Source organism: Octodon degus, unplaced genomic scaffold, assembly GCF_000260255.1.
Source record: "Octodon degus isolate 3935 unplaced genomic scaffold, OctDeg1.0 scaffold00086, whole genome shotgun sequence".
NCBI classification, from domain to species: Eukaryota; Metazoa; Chordata; class Mammalia; order Rodentia; family Octodontidae; genus Octodon; species Octodon degus.
In genome coordinates, this window is record NW_004524662.1 from 9419964 (window position 1) to 9439333 (window position 19370).

At 36.3% G+C, this 19370-nt stretch overlaps 2 protein-coding genes and 1 non-coding gene across 5 annotated transcripts in view; all 3 read right to left on the reverse strand.

The window, feature by feature from the left end:
• Window positions 1–8814, reverse strand: part of Scfd1 (sec1 family domain containing 1) — a 123085-nt gene extending 114271 nt beyond the window's left edge. Inside the window, exons 1-2 of the mRNA XM_004637124.2 lie at window positions 8748–8814; window positions 1974–2044 (exon numbers count right to left, since the gene is read on the reverse strand). Of these exons, the coding sequence (XP_004637181.1) occupies window positions 1974–2044; window positions 8748–8799 (123 nt within the window). The 5' untranslated portion in view covers window positions 8800–8814. The remainder of the gene's footprint in view (window positions 1–1973; window positions 2045–8747) is intronic.
• The window catches only part of G2e3 (G2/M-phase specific E3 ubiquitin protein ligase), an 80132-nt gene continuing 60805 nt past the window's right edge, over window positions 44–19370 (reverse strand). For all 3 annotated transcript variants that reach the window (XM_012515994.2, XM_023721807.1, XM_023721808.1), the window contains 4 exons: window positions 14315–14505; window positions 12981–13247; window positions 7288–7292; window positions 44–71 (listed from right to left, as the gene is read on the reverse strand). In XM_012515994.2, the coding sequence (XP_012371448.1) occupies window positions 12991–13247; window positions 14315–14505 (448 nt within the window). In that variant the 3' untranslated portion in view covers window positions 44–71; window positions 7288–7292; window positions 12981–12990. The remainder of the gene's footprint in view (window positions 72–7287; window positions 7293–12980; window positions 13248–14314; window positions 14506–19370) is intronic.
• On the reverse strand, window positions 17795–17920 carry LOC111818306. The gene has a single exon (XR_002822329.1). It is a non-coding gene; the product is annotated as a small nucleolar RNA SNORA28 (small nucleolar RNA).

Consider the following 19370-nt stretch of genomic DNA (forward strand, 5'->3'; position numbering starts at 1 on the left):
ACTGGGGATTGAACTCAGGCCCTTGTACTTGCCAGGGAAGTGCTTATTCCACTGAGCCATCTCCTCAGCCCCTAGATATTTTTTTCAAAAAAATTCTGTTTAAATCTCTCTATACGGTACTTCCCTCTTACCTGCAGGCTCACTTTCTATAGTTTGCGACCTGCAGTCAGTTACAACCAGAAAACATTAAATAGAAAATTCCAGAAATAATTCATAATTTTGAAATTATTCACCCTTCTGAGCAGCACAATGAAATCTCACACGCCCTACTATTCTCTCCTGTCTGAATCTTTTGTGGTCCTGTTCTACACTTCCCAGGACACAAATCCCCATGTTCTGTGTATCCATGCATTATGTACTGCTCCCTTACTAGTCCCTTATCTGTCACAGTATCACAGTACTTATTTCAAGTATCCCTTATTTTGTTTAGTAATAGCCTCAAAGTACGAGAACAATGACATTGGTAATGTCATTACAGTATACTGACCTAATTGTTATGTTTGCTATGTTTATTTACCTCTTTCCATGCCTCATTTATAAATTAAACTCTTATCACAAATATGCATTTATAGGAAATAATCATAGTATATATACTCATCCTGGGTATCCTAGGGGAATTGGTTTCAGGGTCTCCACAGACATAAAAATCCTCTTATGCTAAAGTCTCTTACATTAAATGGCACAGTATTTGTACATAACTTACCTAATTCTCCTAACTACTTTAAATGCTAGGTGAACAGCTGTTATACTGAATTGTTTAGGAAATAATGAAAAATTTTGTGCATGTTCAGTTCGCCTAAAATTTTAAAGACTTTTGATTTGTAGTTGGGTGAATCCAGCATGTGGAATCACACAAAGAGTGATGATGGCACAGGTTTGTTTCTACCTGCAAGTTCAGGCTTCAGTGGGGTTCTTGGAACAATAGTAACCCCTACAGATAAGAGACGGGTGATACTGCATACGTACTATTCATCTTGTGATATAGAAGTGACAGGTAGGAAAATTATTTGGTACAAATGGCTACCACAGAAATTTTTTTAGCTTTGCAACTCTACAGCATAACACAAACCACAGAAACTAACTAGTATACATAAAGAACATAAGAAAATGTCCACAAAAAATAAAAGGGGAAAAATTTAGGGGACAATGACACTTTCTATGAATTCAATACATATCACTTTAACCACCTTGAGATACAACCCAAAAACTTTTAAGAACTCATGAGAGCTTCTAGAACATCCAAACTTTCAACAAAGTTGAAATATTTTTTAGTTTTTCTTGAGACCAATATAAATTTCTTGTATATTAATAAATTTAAATGTAATCAACTGCATCATTAGCTCACTAAAGAAAGACACTGAGTCAGCATAAACTTTAAAATGAAGCAGACCAAATAGGAATTATAAACTCTACAGCATTTATCAAAGGAGAAAGACAAGACTGCTTTTTGGTTTAATGAACAGTTTTACACCAATAAATTAATAAACTGCTACTGTGGTAGACAGATCACTCTCCACTGCATTGGTTAGAATGGAACAACTGGGTGAATCTATCTTAACCCTGAGAAAGCTTGTAAGAGCCGAAGTTTAGACTCCCAAAGCTACGGAACGAAACATCAACCAGGTACTGTAGGATCCTACCCAAGAGATCATGGGATGTACTACATGAATATTTATATTTTATTGCCTCTTTCATTTCATAAAATGCTTATTAAGGGGGCCAGGAAGATAGTCAGTAGAATAAGTGCTTGACTGGCAAGCACAAGGCCTTGAGTTCAATCCCCAGTACCACAAAAAAAAAAAAAAAAAAAAAAAAAAAAAATCATGTGTTACTTTAAAAATATTCATGAATTATAACTAAAATGTACTATAATACTAGTTCAGTATTAACAAAAAAATTCCCTCCAATTCTCATCAATACCATCAATAAGAGCTAAGAGACAGGAAGTAGTTCCCATTAAGAAAAGCTCTTACCTTCCATACTGGTTCTCCTGTGCTGTTTTTAACATGAGGAACATTGAAATTCAACATACGCTTCAAAGCAACTGAAAATAAAAAGCTTTGTCAAACATAACCATTGTTTTCTTAGGATTTCATTTTGTCTCCATATTAATTATTTACTACTCAAGAACAAAATGTACGGATCAACTGATCAGATCAAAACTGATAATAAAAAATCTGTGTAGATCATAGGACTTGTAAAAATACTCCATCAATAGCTAAATAGTATGTGTTTGGGAAACTTAAAAATGTAAGGGCATCTGTACCAGATGAAATTGTAGAAAATGTTCAGGTAAAATTGTTTTTCTATTTCTAATAATTTCAGACTATGTATTATATAGTTGCAAAAACAAAAATTTCTTCTATCATGGTCTTGCAACAGCCTTGGTAGGTAACTGATTTACTTATTGCCTGACTGAAAGCACAGATTAAAACAAGACTTTCTAAAAACAAAAATCATGCATGGTATATTTAAATGGAGCATATACAAAATCTTTGTACAGCAGGTCTATATTTATCTAAGTGTACATTTTATAACTAATTCATCCTATCAGATTTAAAAGTTATGCTGCTTAAAATACTCTTGCTAAGGAAAAACCCCTCAACTTTCCTATATGGTAGTCAACTGACAATTCTAAGACAATATGCAATCTTAAAGAATCACAACAATTAGGATCTATAATTACAGTATTTTGCAGTTTTTATTGCTCATGTGTTCCAGTAGACTCAGTATTTTCTAAGGAAAATGATAATCTCTTAATATAACTCTCTGTGAAACTGAGATGACCAAATATGTCAGAAAATGTACTAGTTAGATTCACCTGTAGCCCAGTGTTTATCATTGAAAGCTTTAAAATGTTCCCGATCCTGAGCTGGTGATACACTTTTAGAGATTAGCAACCTTGTAACCTTCTAGGTTCATTTTTTTCTTTTTAAAGTATCTGTTACAGGGTCTCACTATGCAGCTCATCATTATTAATCTGAACGAAGTAGATTACAAGGTTGCTCATAATGATCCTCCTCTTTTCTGCTTCCCCAGGCTGGGGTCACAGGTGTGCGCCACCATGCCTGGACTCAGTGGCCAGCTCAGCTCCCTGGGAGCAGGGTGACATGGCCTGTGGTGCTGGAGATCAAACCACGGTCCCTGCGCTTGCCTAAACAGGTGCTTAGTCTGCTGAGCTATCTGGCTGGCCCTACTTGGTTCATTTTTAAAAGCATTAAGGAGTTGGTCAAATAGCTCAGGGGATTAAAGTGCCTGGTTAGGCAGATTCAGGGACCAGGGTTCCATCCTGGGTGTGCCTGCCAGCCCTGCCCCCAGGACGTATGGAGACTTTGATTTAGACTGGGGGTGGTGGAGCATGCTGTAATCCCAGCGCCTGGGAGGCTAGAAATAGGAGAATTACTATGAGTCCAATCTATGTAGTGAGGCCCTGTGGACTCTGTACTAAAATAAATAAAATAAAAGCATTAAGATCAGATTTTTATAAGTAATATGCAAAGGCTATGTAAGTAGCTGTTTTACAGTACTGTTTAGAACTACTGCAATGAGAAGAACAAAGTTTGCTTATGTTCAGTACATTTTTTTTTCTTCTGTACTTAGGACAGGGTCTACAGGGTGTACAGGGTCTCAATATATAGACCGGACTTGTAGTGATTCTCATGTTTTCAGCCTCCCAGGTGCTGTTCAGTACCTTTTGTTTCCAGTATTTCTGATTAATGGATGGTTGACTCCATGGAAGGAAAATCCATAGAAACAGAGGGCCGATTGTATGTGAGCATTTGTAAGTGTGTACATACACTTTTTGGTAAAACGTTAGTAACCAATGTCCAGTCAATCATATATATATGTAAATATATATATATATATATATATATATTTGCCAGTAATTTATGTCTCTTCAAAGACTAACATAAAAATATACATAAACAGAGACTATTTTAGTGGCTAAAGCTGAAACAACACAGGAGGCAAGAGTATCATTCCTTGATTAATTCTTCCAGTACTTTAGCAGACCTTTTCCTTCTGGCATGCTAAGTCTCAAAGACAAAAATCTCATTTTTAAAGAAAAGTTGTTCATCCTCTTGACATATAACAGCTTGGAAGAATTACAGAGTGGGCTGCCCACTGAGTCTCAGGTATTACATGTTTTCTACAGCTAGTCCTTATTAGTTAAGTGAAAGAGACCAGCACCAGCAGATAAAAATCTCACATTTGCTTGCTCAGGATTGGGAACTTTCTCCAACCCTGGGGCTTTAGGTAACATTTTCAGTGATATTTTGATCCTGTGGGTGTGTTATTGAAGTACATGACCTATGTTTAAAGAACGTATAAGAATGTAATTCTAAGGGCTGGGGAGATAGTTCAGTGGTATAAGCACCTGCCTGGCAAGTGCAAGGTCCTGAGTTTCATCCCCAATACTCCAAAAAAAAAAAAACGTGAGAAAGCAAGAGATTCCAACTTGCCTTTTCACTGTGGGAGACAAATTTAAATAATTAAAAAAAAAAAAAAAAAAAAAGGTCCGGCCAAATAACTCAGAGCCAAAACAAACAAACAACAATTCCTTCTCAACTTTGGGGGCCTGCCAGTTAGCTCTGTTGTTTAAGTGCCTGCTTATGCAAATGCAGTGGGGGCCTGCCAGTTAGCTCTGTTGTTTAAGTGCCTGCTTATGCAAATGCAGTCGGGCTCAGGATACTGTGGTTTGATCCCCAGATCCTCAAGCCTTACCAGACCTGCCCTCAAGGCATCCTGAGCCAGCCAAAAAAAAGGGGGAAAAAAAAATCCTTCTCAAATAGTTCAGCGAGGGGGCTGGGGTGATGGCTCAGGGGAATAAGCACTTCTCTAGCAAGTGCAAGGGTCTGAGTTCAATCCCCAGTTCCGCAAAAAAAAAAAAAAACACAAAAAAAACCACTTCAAATAGCTCAGGGAATTAAGCCGGAGGTACAGGAGGTTCAACCGGTGTGCCACGCAGGCCCTGCCCGCACAGCATTCTAAGATGGTGATTAAGACTGGATGCGATGGCGCACGCCTATAATCCCAGCTCTTTGGGACACTGAACTCAGGTGGATCACTATGAGTCCGATCTATGTAGTGAGACCTGGCAGACCCTTACTAAAAAATACAAAAACAAAGAATGTAATTTTACATTCACAGAGTTTAATTCCTAAGCCTTAAATTACTCTTCATAACTGAAATAATTTTTTTTTTATTGGCTCTAAATATACTACCTGTATTCTTATCTTAGTTAATGGAGTTTCACCCTTATCTAGATTGTTTTCTCACTCGCATACTGAATAAATATTGTCATTTATATTTACTATCCACTCATTCATTCAGCAAATGTTTAGTGCATGCTCACCATGTGTTGACCCTCGCTGGCTTTTGGGATCCAGCAATGAACAAAGTAGCCCAAGTGAAAAACTTCATGTAGTTTTCATTTTAGTTGGGGAACAGAGACAATTAACAAAATGAGTAAAACAAGGTAAGTGAGATCATGGTAAGTGCTATGGTGAAAATGTAACTGGGAAGGCAAAAGAAACTGTAATGATCAGGGAAGGCCTCCTCAGAAATAAACATTTAAGTGAAAGCTTAAAGGACATGAGGGAGTGAGCCCAGCAGTTATCTGTGGAAAAGTTCAATAAAAAGGAAACAAGGTGGGAAACTTTGTTCTAAGGTGGGAACTTTCTTGGTGCATTCAAAGAAGGGTAGAAAAACAAGAAGTGGGAGCAAGAACGTAAATGGAGATAAGATCACATAGGAGCTGGTAGACCAAGGTAAGATCACTTTGTCGTTACCATGACTGAAATGAAATACTACTGAAAGGTTTTTAGCAAATATATGGCATGATCAGTTTGGGTCCTATGTATAAATGAATGGGGGAGGGGGGTTTTAACAGCAAAGAGACAGAAGGCTATTATAGAATCTCAAGGTGGATTGCACCTGGCTGATATTGCACCTGGTGATAGCAATTCCAGTAGTTTGGTACTAGATGAATATTTGGAATAGAACTGACAACATTTACAGACAGATTCAACATGAGTCATCAAAGAGAAAAGTCAAGAAAATTACACGGTTTCTGACTGGAGCAACTAAAAAAGTGAAGCTGCCATTAAATGACAAGAAGAGAACTGAGTTCAGCGGAGAGGCTCAAACAATCTAGGAACCATCAGCACTACAATACTTAAAGAAGTTAGATGAGATTGCTGCAGGAGAAAAGCAGTTAGTGTGGGGCTCTGCAATGGTAAGAAGCAGGGAAAATGAGCAAGAACCGGCAATAGTTGCACACATGATGTAACCTACTCCCACCTACTGAATTGCATGTAAGGCTAGAGAGGGGAGGAATCCACATAGCTTTCAAAGAAAACAGCATCAGGGCCAGCGAGATAGTTCAGCTGACTAAGTACCTGATTAGGCAAGCACAGGTATTGGCGTTCGACCCTGGGAACTGCATGCCATGCCGGGCGCACTGAGCCGGCCACCAAGACCCGGCATGGTGGCGCATGCCTGTAATCCCTGTGCTGGGGAGGCTGAACACAGGAGGATCACTATGAGTCCCAGTTGCATAGTGAGACCCTATACCAAATTAAAACCAAACAAACAAACAAACGGCATCTGAGGTGAATTTTAAAGGAACAACAAAGATTTTTCAGCAAACCTAAAACAGGCATGCTAGTCTTTTTTTGCTTTAGTTTTCTCATCTGTAAAAGAGATAATAAGGGTTATAAAACCACCTAAAATAATTCCTGGCAACAAATGTACTGTAAATACCAACTATGACCTCACCTATCCAAAGAGTGAAAGTTCTTTTGTGTCAAAGTGTTTTGTACCTAGAATATTTGAGGATTTAGTTATTTCCCAAACAACAGGTAAATGTTTACTTCTGTTACTATAACACATATGAAAGGATTTACCCTCCTCTGAAAATAAGACAAAATAGTCATTGGTCGAACCCCAATCCCTGTGCTTGCCTAATCAGGTACTTAGTCAGCTGAACTATCTCGCCAGCCCTGATGCTGTTTTCTTTGAAAGCTATGTGGATTCCTCCCCTCTCTAGCCTTTCATGCAATTCAGTAGGCAGAGTAGGTTACTTCCTGTGTGCACTATTGCAGGTTCTTGCTCATTTTCCCTGCTTAACATTTCAGAGCCCCACACTATCTGCTTTTCTCCTGCAGAAATTGATCTTGCATGAACTGATAATGATGTGAAATCTTGCTATAATGAATTTTATTTCCTTAGGGGGAAAATAAGAAATTTTAACATTCTACGAAGTTTCTGCATATAAAAATTTACTAACATACAAATTTAACCTTTTGCAAAGCTACCTTGTATTGGTATGTTTCACAGATATGCTATTTAACATGTAGTGCCATCTAATTCATTTATGTTGAGCTATCAGAACAACACTCCTATCATCAGCACTTTGGTTTACAAATACCATGTATGTCAAGTATTCCCCAAATCTTACACAGGTTTTTCCGTATTTCTATATTCCATATTCTTACATTTGACCTCATCTGACAAAGTTATACTAACTTATACTAAACCTATATGCTTTGTGTGTCATTATTGGCCTGAACCCATTTTTTTTTTTTCTTCAAATGATGAGGAAAAGAATTAGGTACTGCCCAAATCAGGTTTAGCCAAAGGCCATCTTACTGTAACCATTTTTCCATGCAAAAAGTAGATAATTTCAGGAGATGGAATTTCCATATATAAAACTTTCTTGATGGTGTATTTCCATTGGCTCTACAGAATAGATTCTTAACTTTAGAAACAACTAGAGATGCTGTGCTGGCCCCGCCCCTGGGGAGCGCTGAGATGGCCACTGAGACTAGGCATGGTGGCAGCTCCTGTAATCCCAGGACTTGGGAGGCTGTAAACAGGTGGATCACTATGAGTCTGATCTATGTAGTGAGACCCTGTACATCCTGTACTAAACACATTTTTTTAAAAAAAGACAACTAGCTAATAGGTATAAACAAGTCATCAGAAGTTTACAAAGATTGGGGCAAAACAACAAACAAAATCTAAGACGTAAAAAAAAAAAAATCAAAATTAATGGGATATTTATCTTTATCATACTTCACTGCAGAAATTCAACGCCCCTATGGAAAAAGATAAAACTATTAACTGTGTCACCATTCAAACAATTGAAAGGAGCAAGCCAGTTAATCTGTTTTTCTCATTCTTCATTTCCTTCCAGCAAACCCAGGAAGAAAATCTTCATCCTTAGGCGTTTTTCTTCAGGCTCCCTCAGAACACTGGTGCAAATGAAAGATGGCACAAAATAAGCCACTGTGGAAAATGCCGCCTCAACTGCCCAACTGTGGTGTAAACGCCGGAAAACAGAATGCTTTAAACGTTAAGACTGGGAAAAGTAAAAATAAAAACTCGGAGACGTGAAATACAAACAGAAACAAATGTAGAGACTCTTAAGTGGCAACAAGAGAAAGAACATACCAGCTGCCAGACCGTGCCGTGCCGGCCTTCTAAAGCTTAATGATCTAAGAAGGACCACAGCACAACCCCATCCCTGAAGCCCATTTTCTTCCACTACGGGAGAGGGACCGAGTCCTTAAGCTTCGGGCATCTCTCTCCCACAGATTCCAGGGGCGGGGCTCTTGACGCTCCAGGCCACTGACTCCTGAAGTCTGTTTCTGGGCTGCACGAACAATGACCGAGAGAGAGCGGCAAGCAGAGGAAAAGCATGTCGCTGCGCAGAATGAAAGTAGAGAGAAGTAAGCCAGTACCTGTCTGCCTCTCTCGAATACTAGCTGTCGCCGCCATCTTGCCTCCCACCATCCACCGCTTCACTGGCAAGCGCAGCCCGAAGATGACGTGGCCGTCCCTGCCGCCCCGGAAGCTGAACGCGAGTGGGCGGGGCCAGAGGCGTTCTCGGCCCTCAGAACCAATCGCTGGGGCTCTCCGAAAGGGTTCTGTGCTACAGAAGTTCAAGATCTAGTGGCTGTCAATGTTGGAACTGCGTTTCCAATCAAGCCATACTCAAATGTTAGCGACTTTAGGCTGATCTCATGTAGGCGCATGATTTGGTGCTGAGAATTTAATTCCTAAATCATTACCTTGGTTTTTACAGATTAAATGGTGATAGTCCTCCTTATGATTAAAATAAATGCAACTAGTATTTATTGCTGATTTCCAGTGCAGCAGGGGTCTCATTTCTTCTCTAAAACACAGAAAGCTTTGTAATATTGATGTAAACTGTTTATCTCACACAAAACGGTCTAACTCTGATAGTTTTTCCTGCAAGGACACAGGAGCAAGGAAAGTAACAAAACAACAACAACAAAAAAGCAATTTTCCTCGTTCCTTTTAGTGGTGACAAACTCACAGTACTTGGGGGGAGGGTTGGTTAGTAGTGCTGGCGTTTAAATATACACGTGAAGCGATGTCATTTCAAGATATAGCCAGTACTGCTTTCTGTGTTGGATGTATTTTATGTGTGCATATGTCACAGCTACCTTGGTATCTTCAATCAACTCAAGACCTTTATCTTTCATTGCCATTTTCACTTTGAGGAAGAGCCTGGAGTTGCACAGTTCCAGACTATGGCACTTACTCAAGGTAGATGAGTATACACGATGTTTTTAGTTTTTATAAGCCTGTTTATACATTGGATGGCCATATTCTTTTATCACACCTCAGAAGGATGCTCATGAAAGAGTTATAGAACAGTTTCACAAAGTGGAAAGAACAATGGGATAAGTGTTCTGAGCCAGGGGGAGTACTCTGAGGGTGATTAAAGGCAGTGTCTTTTATTGTAATAAAAATATTAAACATTCACCATATACTTATATATGTATGATATAAAATAAACTGCCCTGACCCAAACTATGGGCAATAAGTTTGTAAATTTGTAAGACAATGTACCAATAGAAAATAGTAACAGTAGACAGCAGGGCTAAAATATAATATGTTGCATTATTAGAATAAGAACAAAAATAACCGAAGACTTTACAGTGCTAGTTAACCTAATGTACTCTATACATTTCTCTGGCTCTATCCAGGCTTTGATCTTAAGTAATTCTGGCAAAATATTCTACACTAAGCAATAATTTTCTTACAGAATATCCCCAAACAGCTCATTTCCTTCTCCTGGAAGAGCTGCAAAGCATCTCATTCAATTTTGTCTAGATTTTAACTTTGTTAAATCCCAGCAAATCAGTTTATGTAAGCACTTCATATTTAGTGACATCAATAATTTAGAAAACTTCATTATAAACATCATGCTCTTTATTAGATCTGGCCATTTTTAAAAGGGGGAAATACAGGCCAAAATATAAACCACCACCTAGCATAACACCAGGCATAATAGAAGGTACTGGCATGCACTCAGAACAGATAAGGTTCACAATCAGAACTAGAAAACCATGTCTCCTCAGGGCAATCCAAATTTTCCTAAACAAAAGGTAATATACATTCAAGTAATTCATCATGAAATGTGTTTTTATATTTTGTATTACTTGAAGCACAGAACTTTGTATTATATTAGAATCAGAAAATTAGTTTAATAGCTTACTGTAAAAGTAACAGTGATGTGATGGTCACTATGAAAGAATTACACATTATAAATAGAATCTTTCTTGTTATAACCATTTTCTTATAATGACTGAATGTCAAAGTCCAAGTAACTGAGAAAACTTACCCATTATATCCCTCCTTAGCATTTAGTGTAAAGTTCCAATAGCTTGCATGTAATTGGGGGGGGACGACATGCAAATATATATAACAGAAATCAAAGTGAATTCTGATTTAGTCATCAAATGAAAGTTTTTTACTTAAAAAGTTCTTTATAACATGGTAAATATTACAACGTATAAAACCATAAGGTATTTTCTCATACTTTAAAGAATCTTTACCTTAAATACTAAAACACGAAAACAAGTAAGTACAAGAATATGTAGTTTTATATAAAAGGCGTTCAGATAATATTCCCGTACTATGTTTAAAAACTGTTTGAAACAATGAATATAAACCTAAACCTCGGACAATAGATTATAGTTTTCAGCAATATAAAGAGTAAACAAAATATGTTAGTTAAAATATTTAAGAAATGCAAACACACAAAGGCTTATATATAGCATGATTCCTTTTAGTAAGAATTTTGCTATAACATGAAAAAGAATCATAATGTCTGTTTAACATAGTAACACTGCAGAAATAAATAACAAGTCTTTCTGATATGGCTTGCCTATACAGATGAACCTAAAAAACATACTAATGGAACACCCTTCAAACCAGAAAAATTTCATAATGTTTCACTTTAAGAGGTAATATCCTAAATATTATCTTACTACTAAAACCCTGTTTAGGCATTTTTGTAATGAGGAATTGAGTGTTTTTGACAGCAGTTAACCCAAACAGATTGCCCCTTATCCCATCCCATGTAATATCTTAGAATAAGGGTAACTTGATAAAAATGAGGTAATAAAATTACACTAGAATTAGATTTTAGCTTTCCTTTGGTTTTAGAATACATTACTTATATCAAATTAATTTTTGTATAATTAGGTATGATTTAGCAGAAAACAGGAGCTTTGTTTCATTTTTGATAACAGATTTAAGATATTAGTTTTTTTCCAATTTTTTTCTTTTGCAAGGGTAGAAATATGGGGACATGATGATGAGACTGTATATATTCAAATTATTAGATGATTTTTTGTTACTTCTAACAGCATTAATATAGTTTAAAGTTTGTAGAAGAATACACAAAATCACAAAATCATGTGAGTTTTCATTCTATTTGTTTCTTTTTTAAGTTTATTTATACATTGCTAATATAAAACCAGGTACATTTCCTTTTCATCACCTTTTTTTTTCTCTTTCTTTTTCTTAAATTTTTTGAGACAGGATCCAGCCATGTAGTTCAGGCTGGCTTTCAACTCACTATGTAGTCCAGGCTAGCCTCAAAGTCAGGGTGATCCTCTTGCCTCAGATTCCTGAGTATTGGGCTTACATGCTTCTATCATAATGCACAGCTAAAAAGCAGGTATACTTCAAGAGTAAGTAAGACAACTGTATAATGCCATGATAGTAGCTTATCTATGAAATAACCATCTAGATTATAAGTGTCAAATAGCAAATCAAACACATGATAATCTACATTCAGATACATACAATGACTATGGATCAAGCATATTGAACAACACACGTAGGATACAGGGGGGAAAACCCTCCATGATTTAAATCATGGCTTTATAGAAGATGCATTTTCATGACATTTTATTCACCTCAGGGAAGTGTTTTTAAGCCTATAGGAAATCCACTCCAGGATAACTAAAATTCTACTTTCTATTTAATACTTCCTATGAGGCACAATATAATTTCAGGATGGATCATTTATATATAAATCAGTAATCTAAAAAGATCAATTAATTTAGTGCCATTCTAGAAAAATATACATATACTGCATAACCCAGTATGCATACTTTTATGAGGCTTTAACTAAAAAAAAAAAAAAAAAAGGTTTTTGAGACAAGATCTTACTATGTATCCCAGATTGGCCTTGAACTCTAGCGATCCTCCTGTTTCAGCCACACGAGAGCTGGGATCACAGGAGTGCACCACCACACCTGGCTACTTTTTTATTTAATGCTTAAAGAATGTGAAAATTGCATAAAGCTAGAAAAATTATGTCACCCTATAGGCAATCCTAATTTATAAAAACATTAGTTTTTGCATATTTACCATGCTCCTATGCCTGCTTAAATCTGTACAACCATTCTAAAAGTATATTGAAGTTTATGAAGAATGAATTTTAGAAAATAAAAATATTACCAATATTGACTAGAAGACCTTCACAATTCTTTTTTTGTTTAAATGGCAAAAACATTCCTTTATATATACATCCTAAGTTTTAATGGGCCAAGAGGATAACAAATTTGTTCAAAAGTGATGATTAATAGGTTTCTGAAACAAAGGAAAGTTATCAAGAGCAGTTTTTTAAAAAAGCATTTCTTTCTACGAGGAAATATTTTAATATCCACTGTAGTGAGAATATTTTTCCTTTTCTAGTCTTAGAGTGTTTCTTATGGTGAAATCCATATTTTCTTGAAACTTTTTATATGTACTGGTGATTGGGAGAGCTAAACAGTTATTACACTTGTTTCCAATGGGAAAATCCATATGCAGACATTCAATTGAAGGAGCAGGTTTAAATCCGGTAGGTGGAACAGAATTGCAGCCAGTGGCAAAAACAAGAATGTCTTCCATTGTTGTCACAGATTTACCATCTGAAAAGTTAAAACAATAAAAAAGTAAGAACAGAGCCATATTACATAATGTTATCATCACTACTTCTTTCCCCAACTGAACTGGAATACTGAAGGGCACAGACTACCACTTATATCTTGGGCAAACTAAATCACTAAGCAGTTATTAGTTGGCTAACAGTACAGTCAAGAAATGAATCTCAATGTAGAAAGACTCAATCATTTTATCCAACTATGCACTATGTATGTTACCACTTTCAGATCATCACCAATTAATTTATAAGTTTAACAAATAAAAAGAAAAACTAACTGGTGAATAAAACAGCTAATTTAAAAGTAAATGCAGTGATTTTGCATTGTTAATACTCAATGACAACTATCACTAGCATAGTCCTAAAGAATATATAAAAAATAATTCAATTTAACTTTCAACTGAAAAATATGAACTAAATGATGAGTTTTAAGACTACTATATACTCTTGTCAGGTGAACTGGTGCACACTATAATCCTAGCTAATCAGGAGGCAGAAGGGGAAGGATTCCAAGTGCAAAACCAGCCTGATAATTTAGTGAGATTAACCCAAAATAAAAAGAGTTAGATGTAGCTCAACTCTTCCTGCGTTCAGTCCCAAGTACTAGAACAGAAAAAAACCCACTGTTTTGTGGTGTTATAATCATCTATGTATTTCATATTTTCTATAAAAAATTCAGCTCAAATTATGTAGAGGAAAACAAACTGCAAAATACAGATTTATTCTTTAACCTTCTTTCATCACTTCCAATTCAGTCATGTAAATATGCTTTGAAATAATTTTTTTTTTCTTTTTTTGAGGAACCGGGGATTGAACTCAAGCCCTTGCACTTGCCAGGGAACCGCTTATTCTACTGAGCTATCACCCTGGCCCCTGAAACGAATTTCTTTCGTAAATTTGGAGTTAGCAGATATATCTTACAACTTAAAATTGCTATGCTTTGTCTTAGTACTATTAAGAAGCACAACTCTGCAAGAAATATGCTGAAACAAAAATTATGACATAATCTGAGATTAAATAACTCTGAGATAATTAAATTTAAAAAAATCTGCATACCCTCAACACTCTGTAGGTAACTGTTCCAAAACCCCAATGCTGGTACATTAGGTAATGTATGCACAGTAAAAAGGTCTCCAAGGATTTTTGCAGAAAGAGTCTCAGGTTTATGACACAGGATGTTACAAAATGCTTCTGGGTACATCTGAATTTTCTCCAATACACCAAGTGTTTTCAGACCCTGCTTAAAACTGAGAATAAACATAATTAGCCCATATTCATGCATGTGTTTGGTACTACATGATTAGAGAATTAACATTTGCATTCAACTTACCTCATATTTCTCAACTAGCTAAGTTTTTAAAACCCACAAAAATTACCGTATATAATTTGTAATAGCCAGAACTTGGAAACAACCAAAATGCCGGTCACATGTGGAATGGTTGAAAAAGATGTGGCACTTTTACATAATGGAGTACTACTCAGCTCTAAAGAATGATAAACTTGAAGCCTTCATGTTTAAGTGGATGCCCCTTGAAGATATACTTATTAGTGAAATAAACCAGACCCACATCTGTAAATATCGTATTATCTCCCTAATATAAGGACTTACAATTCCGTATATGACTAGGTTTCTAAATTTCTTTGTAAAAATATGTAAATGCTTATTTCTACTTTTATATAATTATTTTTCCTTCATATTCTATGAGGACATAAAGTTCAACATATCAATATCTGACAGAAAATACCTGTTCCAGGATATGCCAAAATGTTTAATATTTCTACAGATAGGATAAACCATACTGCATATATTGCAGGTTAAAAATTAGCTTCTTTTCTGGAGGGTTAACAACCTAAGTTAGCAGATCAAAATTTGGAGAAAAGGAAGGGCTGCATGATTAGCCAACATTTTGGCCCTCGCCTTTCAAGGTCAGTGAAGACTCGGAACATAGGAGAACCTGTACTGTAACAACATGCAACTCAGTTGTGCTCCAGACTTTCTGATCAAGAAGATTATGGAGCCACAGAGAAATGTTTTTGAGGATTTAAAGTGAGCCTGGGGAGAGTCACATGGAGAGAAAAAACATTTTCTCAAGCTTTCACAGAGAGCAAATTGGTCAAGCAATGGCCATGACTCATCCTCAGGTCAGACACTGACAAAAGAATGTACAAAAGGTGGTACAGGGCTACAGGATAAATCCTGAGAGTACTTGGCTGACCTTATCAGATACAAAAGTTACAATTCTGGGTATATAGGTCTTGCTATATCTTGGTCTTAACCATTCAGTAGAAAAATATAAAAATGAGGTATATAAAGTAAATCCATATTAATACGATGAGCTGTAAAGGGCTCAAGTCAATAACTTCTGAGGATAACCCACTAATATTATAGACTGATAGACAGTTATTAGATGTTTAGGTGAATTCAAACACTCATAATATTTAGATGCCAATAGAATATTCACCACTGACAGGACAAAAAAATAAATAAATAAAAAGAAAAAAAAAAGAAAAAAAAAGGAAATAGAAAGAAGCAGTCAATGCTCTAATTAGCTTCGTCTCCTTTTTTTCAATTGTTTGTACTTTTTCTTTTCTTAATTTCTTATACATTGCTCCAGTTTTTTCTTCTTTCAATATCCGGTAATATGAATAGCTGGTTGTAAGACAATACCATGTATTACAACAAATACTGTGAAATTCATATTACTTTGTTAAGTAAAATTCTGTATGAGTTGTCAAAAATTTTTTTTAAAAATTACCACATATATTCAGATACAAAAAAAAATACTATTTTACTCTTAAATACCTAAGCAAATACAATAATATGAAATGAATATATGACTAGTATTTGTGTTTCAGGCAGCCAAATTAGATACAAATATTACAGCCAACCTGATAGGGCCAGGCCCTCGAAGGAGGTAACATGGAGGACAAGATACCTTGAAACTGTATGTGGGATGGATGCTCCCACTGTGGGCCAGACTTAAAGACTAAAGATCATACAAATGCTGACCTCCCTAAAGATCAGCATCTGGGATTTGATCATCACCCTGAGGGAGCCAGGAAGAGTCATTAATCCAGCTATTACCGGCTAGCTACTGGACAAAGTCTTGCCATATATTCATGCCTGCTTGCTACATGACTCACTTCCCCATTTGGTCCTGGACTTAATCAATTTTACCGAGCAATAGTGCTTGTAATCTCATTGGCTGACCATAGTTTTGTCCCACCTCATGCCACCTAAGTGAGTTCCCATGTTCTCTACCTTAGACCCTTATGGTTTTACACTATAAAAGTCCCTGGAAGAGACAGTTTCCTGTGGACCACCTGCTCAGGGCCCCCCTCCTTTCCCTGTATGGGACAGGAGCTTTTTTCCTCCCAATAAATATATTCTGCTTATAACATCTGTTTGTTCCTAAAATTCATTCTTTGGTTTTAGAGAATACGAACTCGTCCCAACTATACTTCAGGTTGGGGATTTCATTTCTTCCCCTATATCATTTGGAAATCATCAACTGAGACCATTAGATGGAGATATGAGTTTGCTTTTCTTTCATAGATTCTAAATTGGGATTCATTTAGATAGCAAATTTTTATACTTCAAATGTTGATATGTCTTTGCTCATTGCTCATAATTGTTCATGCTTTGCCTCAGTTTTGTCTCATATAGTTCTGTTAAAATTGCTTATGCTTTATCTTTTATATGGTTTTGTTAAAATGGTCAAAATGTTGGTAAATCTAAATTAAAACATGGAAATGTTGCAAGGGTATGATATTTCTCTAATGGGACATTTTATGACTTTTGTATTTGTATATGTTGCATTTGAACTAGTTGTCAAATGTACTGGTACACGTTGCTTTAACTTTAGACAACAGCACTAGAGAGAATAACCTTAGTAAGCCTCCTAGTGGACTTTATGTAAACTTCGGTAAAATGGACTTTTAAATCTAGCTCAGACTTACAAAACATACATTCCTATATATGAAACAAGGGACTCCTTTTGCCAAGTAAATGACATTAGGTTGGCAACTGTTCTTAAAGACTTGGCAGACAGGTTTCACTGGACAAACTGGCTGATGTCCCTCTACATGCTAGAGGAAATGTCAGACCTACTCTGTTTCAATTTCCTTTCTTTGACCTTACTCCTAATTTTCCCACCTCTTTGTACTTTCCTTTTTAGAGGCATGTAACATTAGGAAAACTTTATAGACTATTCCAACTAAGTGAAGCCCTCAGAAAATGAGCATTTGTTAACGTCAAATACAGGGAAGTCATTTTAGAAGGACACATACCCCATCTCTGGGTCAGATGAGAAAAGAGGACTATTCCTGTCCAGAAGGACACATACAAAAGCCATGTCCTGGCTTAGTATTCTGGGCAGGTCTCCTTTGGGAGGCTAAACCTGTGACACGTGGAGAGAACTGACTTCTGGGTGACACCAGAAGGAGCTATCTCCTACCTCAGAGTGCTGGGATTACGTGCGGATATGGGCTACAATGCCCAGCTAATTTAAAAAAAAAAAGCGAAGAAAAAACCCCACAGTTTAAGTCTAGGTAACGCCTTGGGTCACAGAGGTGAGAGCACTGGAATAGGTTACATTTTCTTGTTGTAGCAAGCTCAAATTGTGCCAGACTATTTTGATAATCTGCCACAGAGTACTGCTTGCAAATGTTTTAAATTAGTCCATTTGTAATTTCATTTTTTACAGTAGCTACCAGAAATTATGCATGAAACAAAGTCCAGATCCTTTAAAATGGCTTCCAAAGTCCTCCACTTCTTTCTAGTTCTTAACTTTCATTTTCTGCTTAAAGGATATTTTAGTCAAAGTTCAGTGCACCTTTAAAAGAATCTGTTTACAGTAGTATTAGGGATTAAGTTTAGGGCCTTAGTACTGACCTACATCTTCAGCCCTTTTATTTATTGAGACAAGGTCTCAAAAAGTTGCTAACTTGACCATGGGGGTTTCAATTTAATGATCCTCATGTCCCAGCCTTCCACAGTGCTAGGATTACAGGGATAGGCCACCATACACGGTTTTAAAAATTACTTTTAATTATGAAATATTTAAACTTACATAAAACTCAGAAAATAAAGGAAAACTACCATTATGCAATTTAAAAGTAACTTTTTTCATGTTTGCTCAGAATTTGTAAAGAATCTTCTGTTCACTGGTTAAATCCTACTCATTATTTTTCTTTCTCCTGCTCAGAAATTTTTAAGAAGCATCCTGAAACCTTTCTACAGTTTGCATGTTTTCATTTTTGTTTCCCTATATATATATCCCTAAATAATAGCTAGTTTCTTGCAGCTTGTATAGGAACTTTCTTTTTCTTTTATTTTTTAAAGTTCAAATTCCATTGATTTTTTTTTTTTGGTTAGTACCGGAGATTGAACTCAGGACCCTGTGCTTGCCAGGCAGGCATTTACGCTACTGAGCTATTGTGTGGAAACTTGGGCTGGGAAGATGGCACAGTAGAATCAAAAAAAAAAAAAAAAAAAAAAAAAAAAAAAAAAAATGTGTGGGAACATTCTATGGATGCGTTCACACTGTATTTTTACTATAACTTGCTTTTTTTGAGTAATTTTCCTACTGTAACTGTTACTATATTAGGAAGCCTATTTATTGAGAATTGCACTGCCTTTCTAGATGTTTTATTCCTTGCTGATTTCTGTATTTTGCTTTCTAAATTCCAATTCACCCCTTTTAATAGATACAGTAATTATTAAAGTTACTCTTCCCTCAATATTTTAATAAGGATTTTGATATCAATACTGAGTAAATATATTTACTTTCTGAAGAATACAAAGACTTGCTAACATTTATAACTCCAATAGCTCTCATTCTTAAGAATATTTATTTAATTTTTTTTTCTAAATTTATATATTTGGAGTGCCGGCCAGATAGTGTAGTGGACTAAAGCTCCTGCTAATGCAGATGAAGTGACTGGGGTTTGAACCATTGGACTCTCATGCTGGCCCCGCACCCTGGGGCGCGCTGAGATGGTCCAAGACAGGACTTGGTGACAAGTGCTTACAATCCCAGCTCTTGGGAGGCTGAACACAGGAAGATCACTATGAGTCTGATCTGTGCAGTGAGACCCTGTACACCCTGTC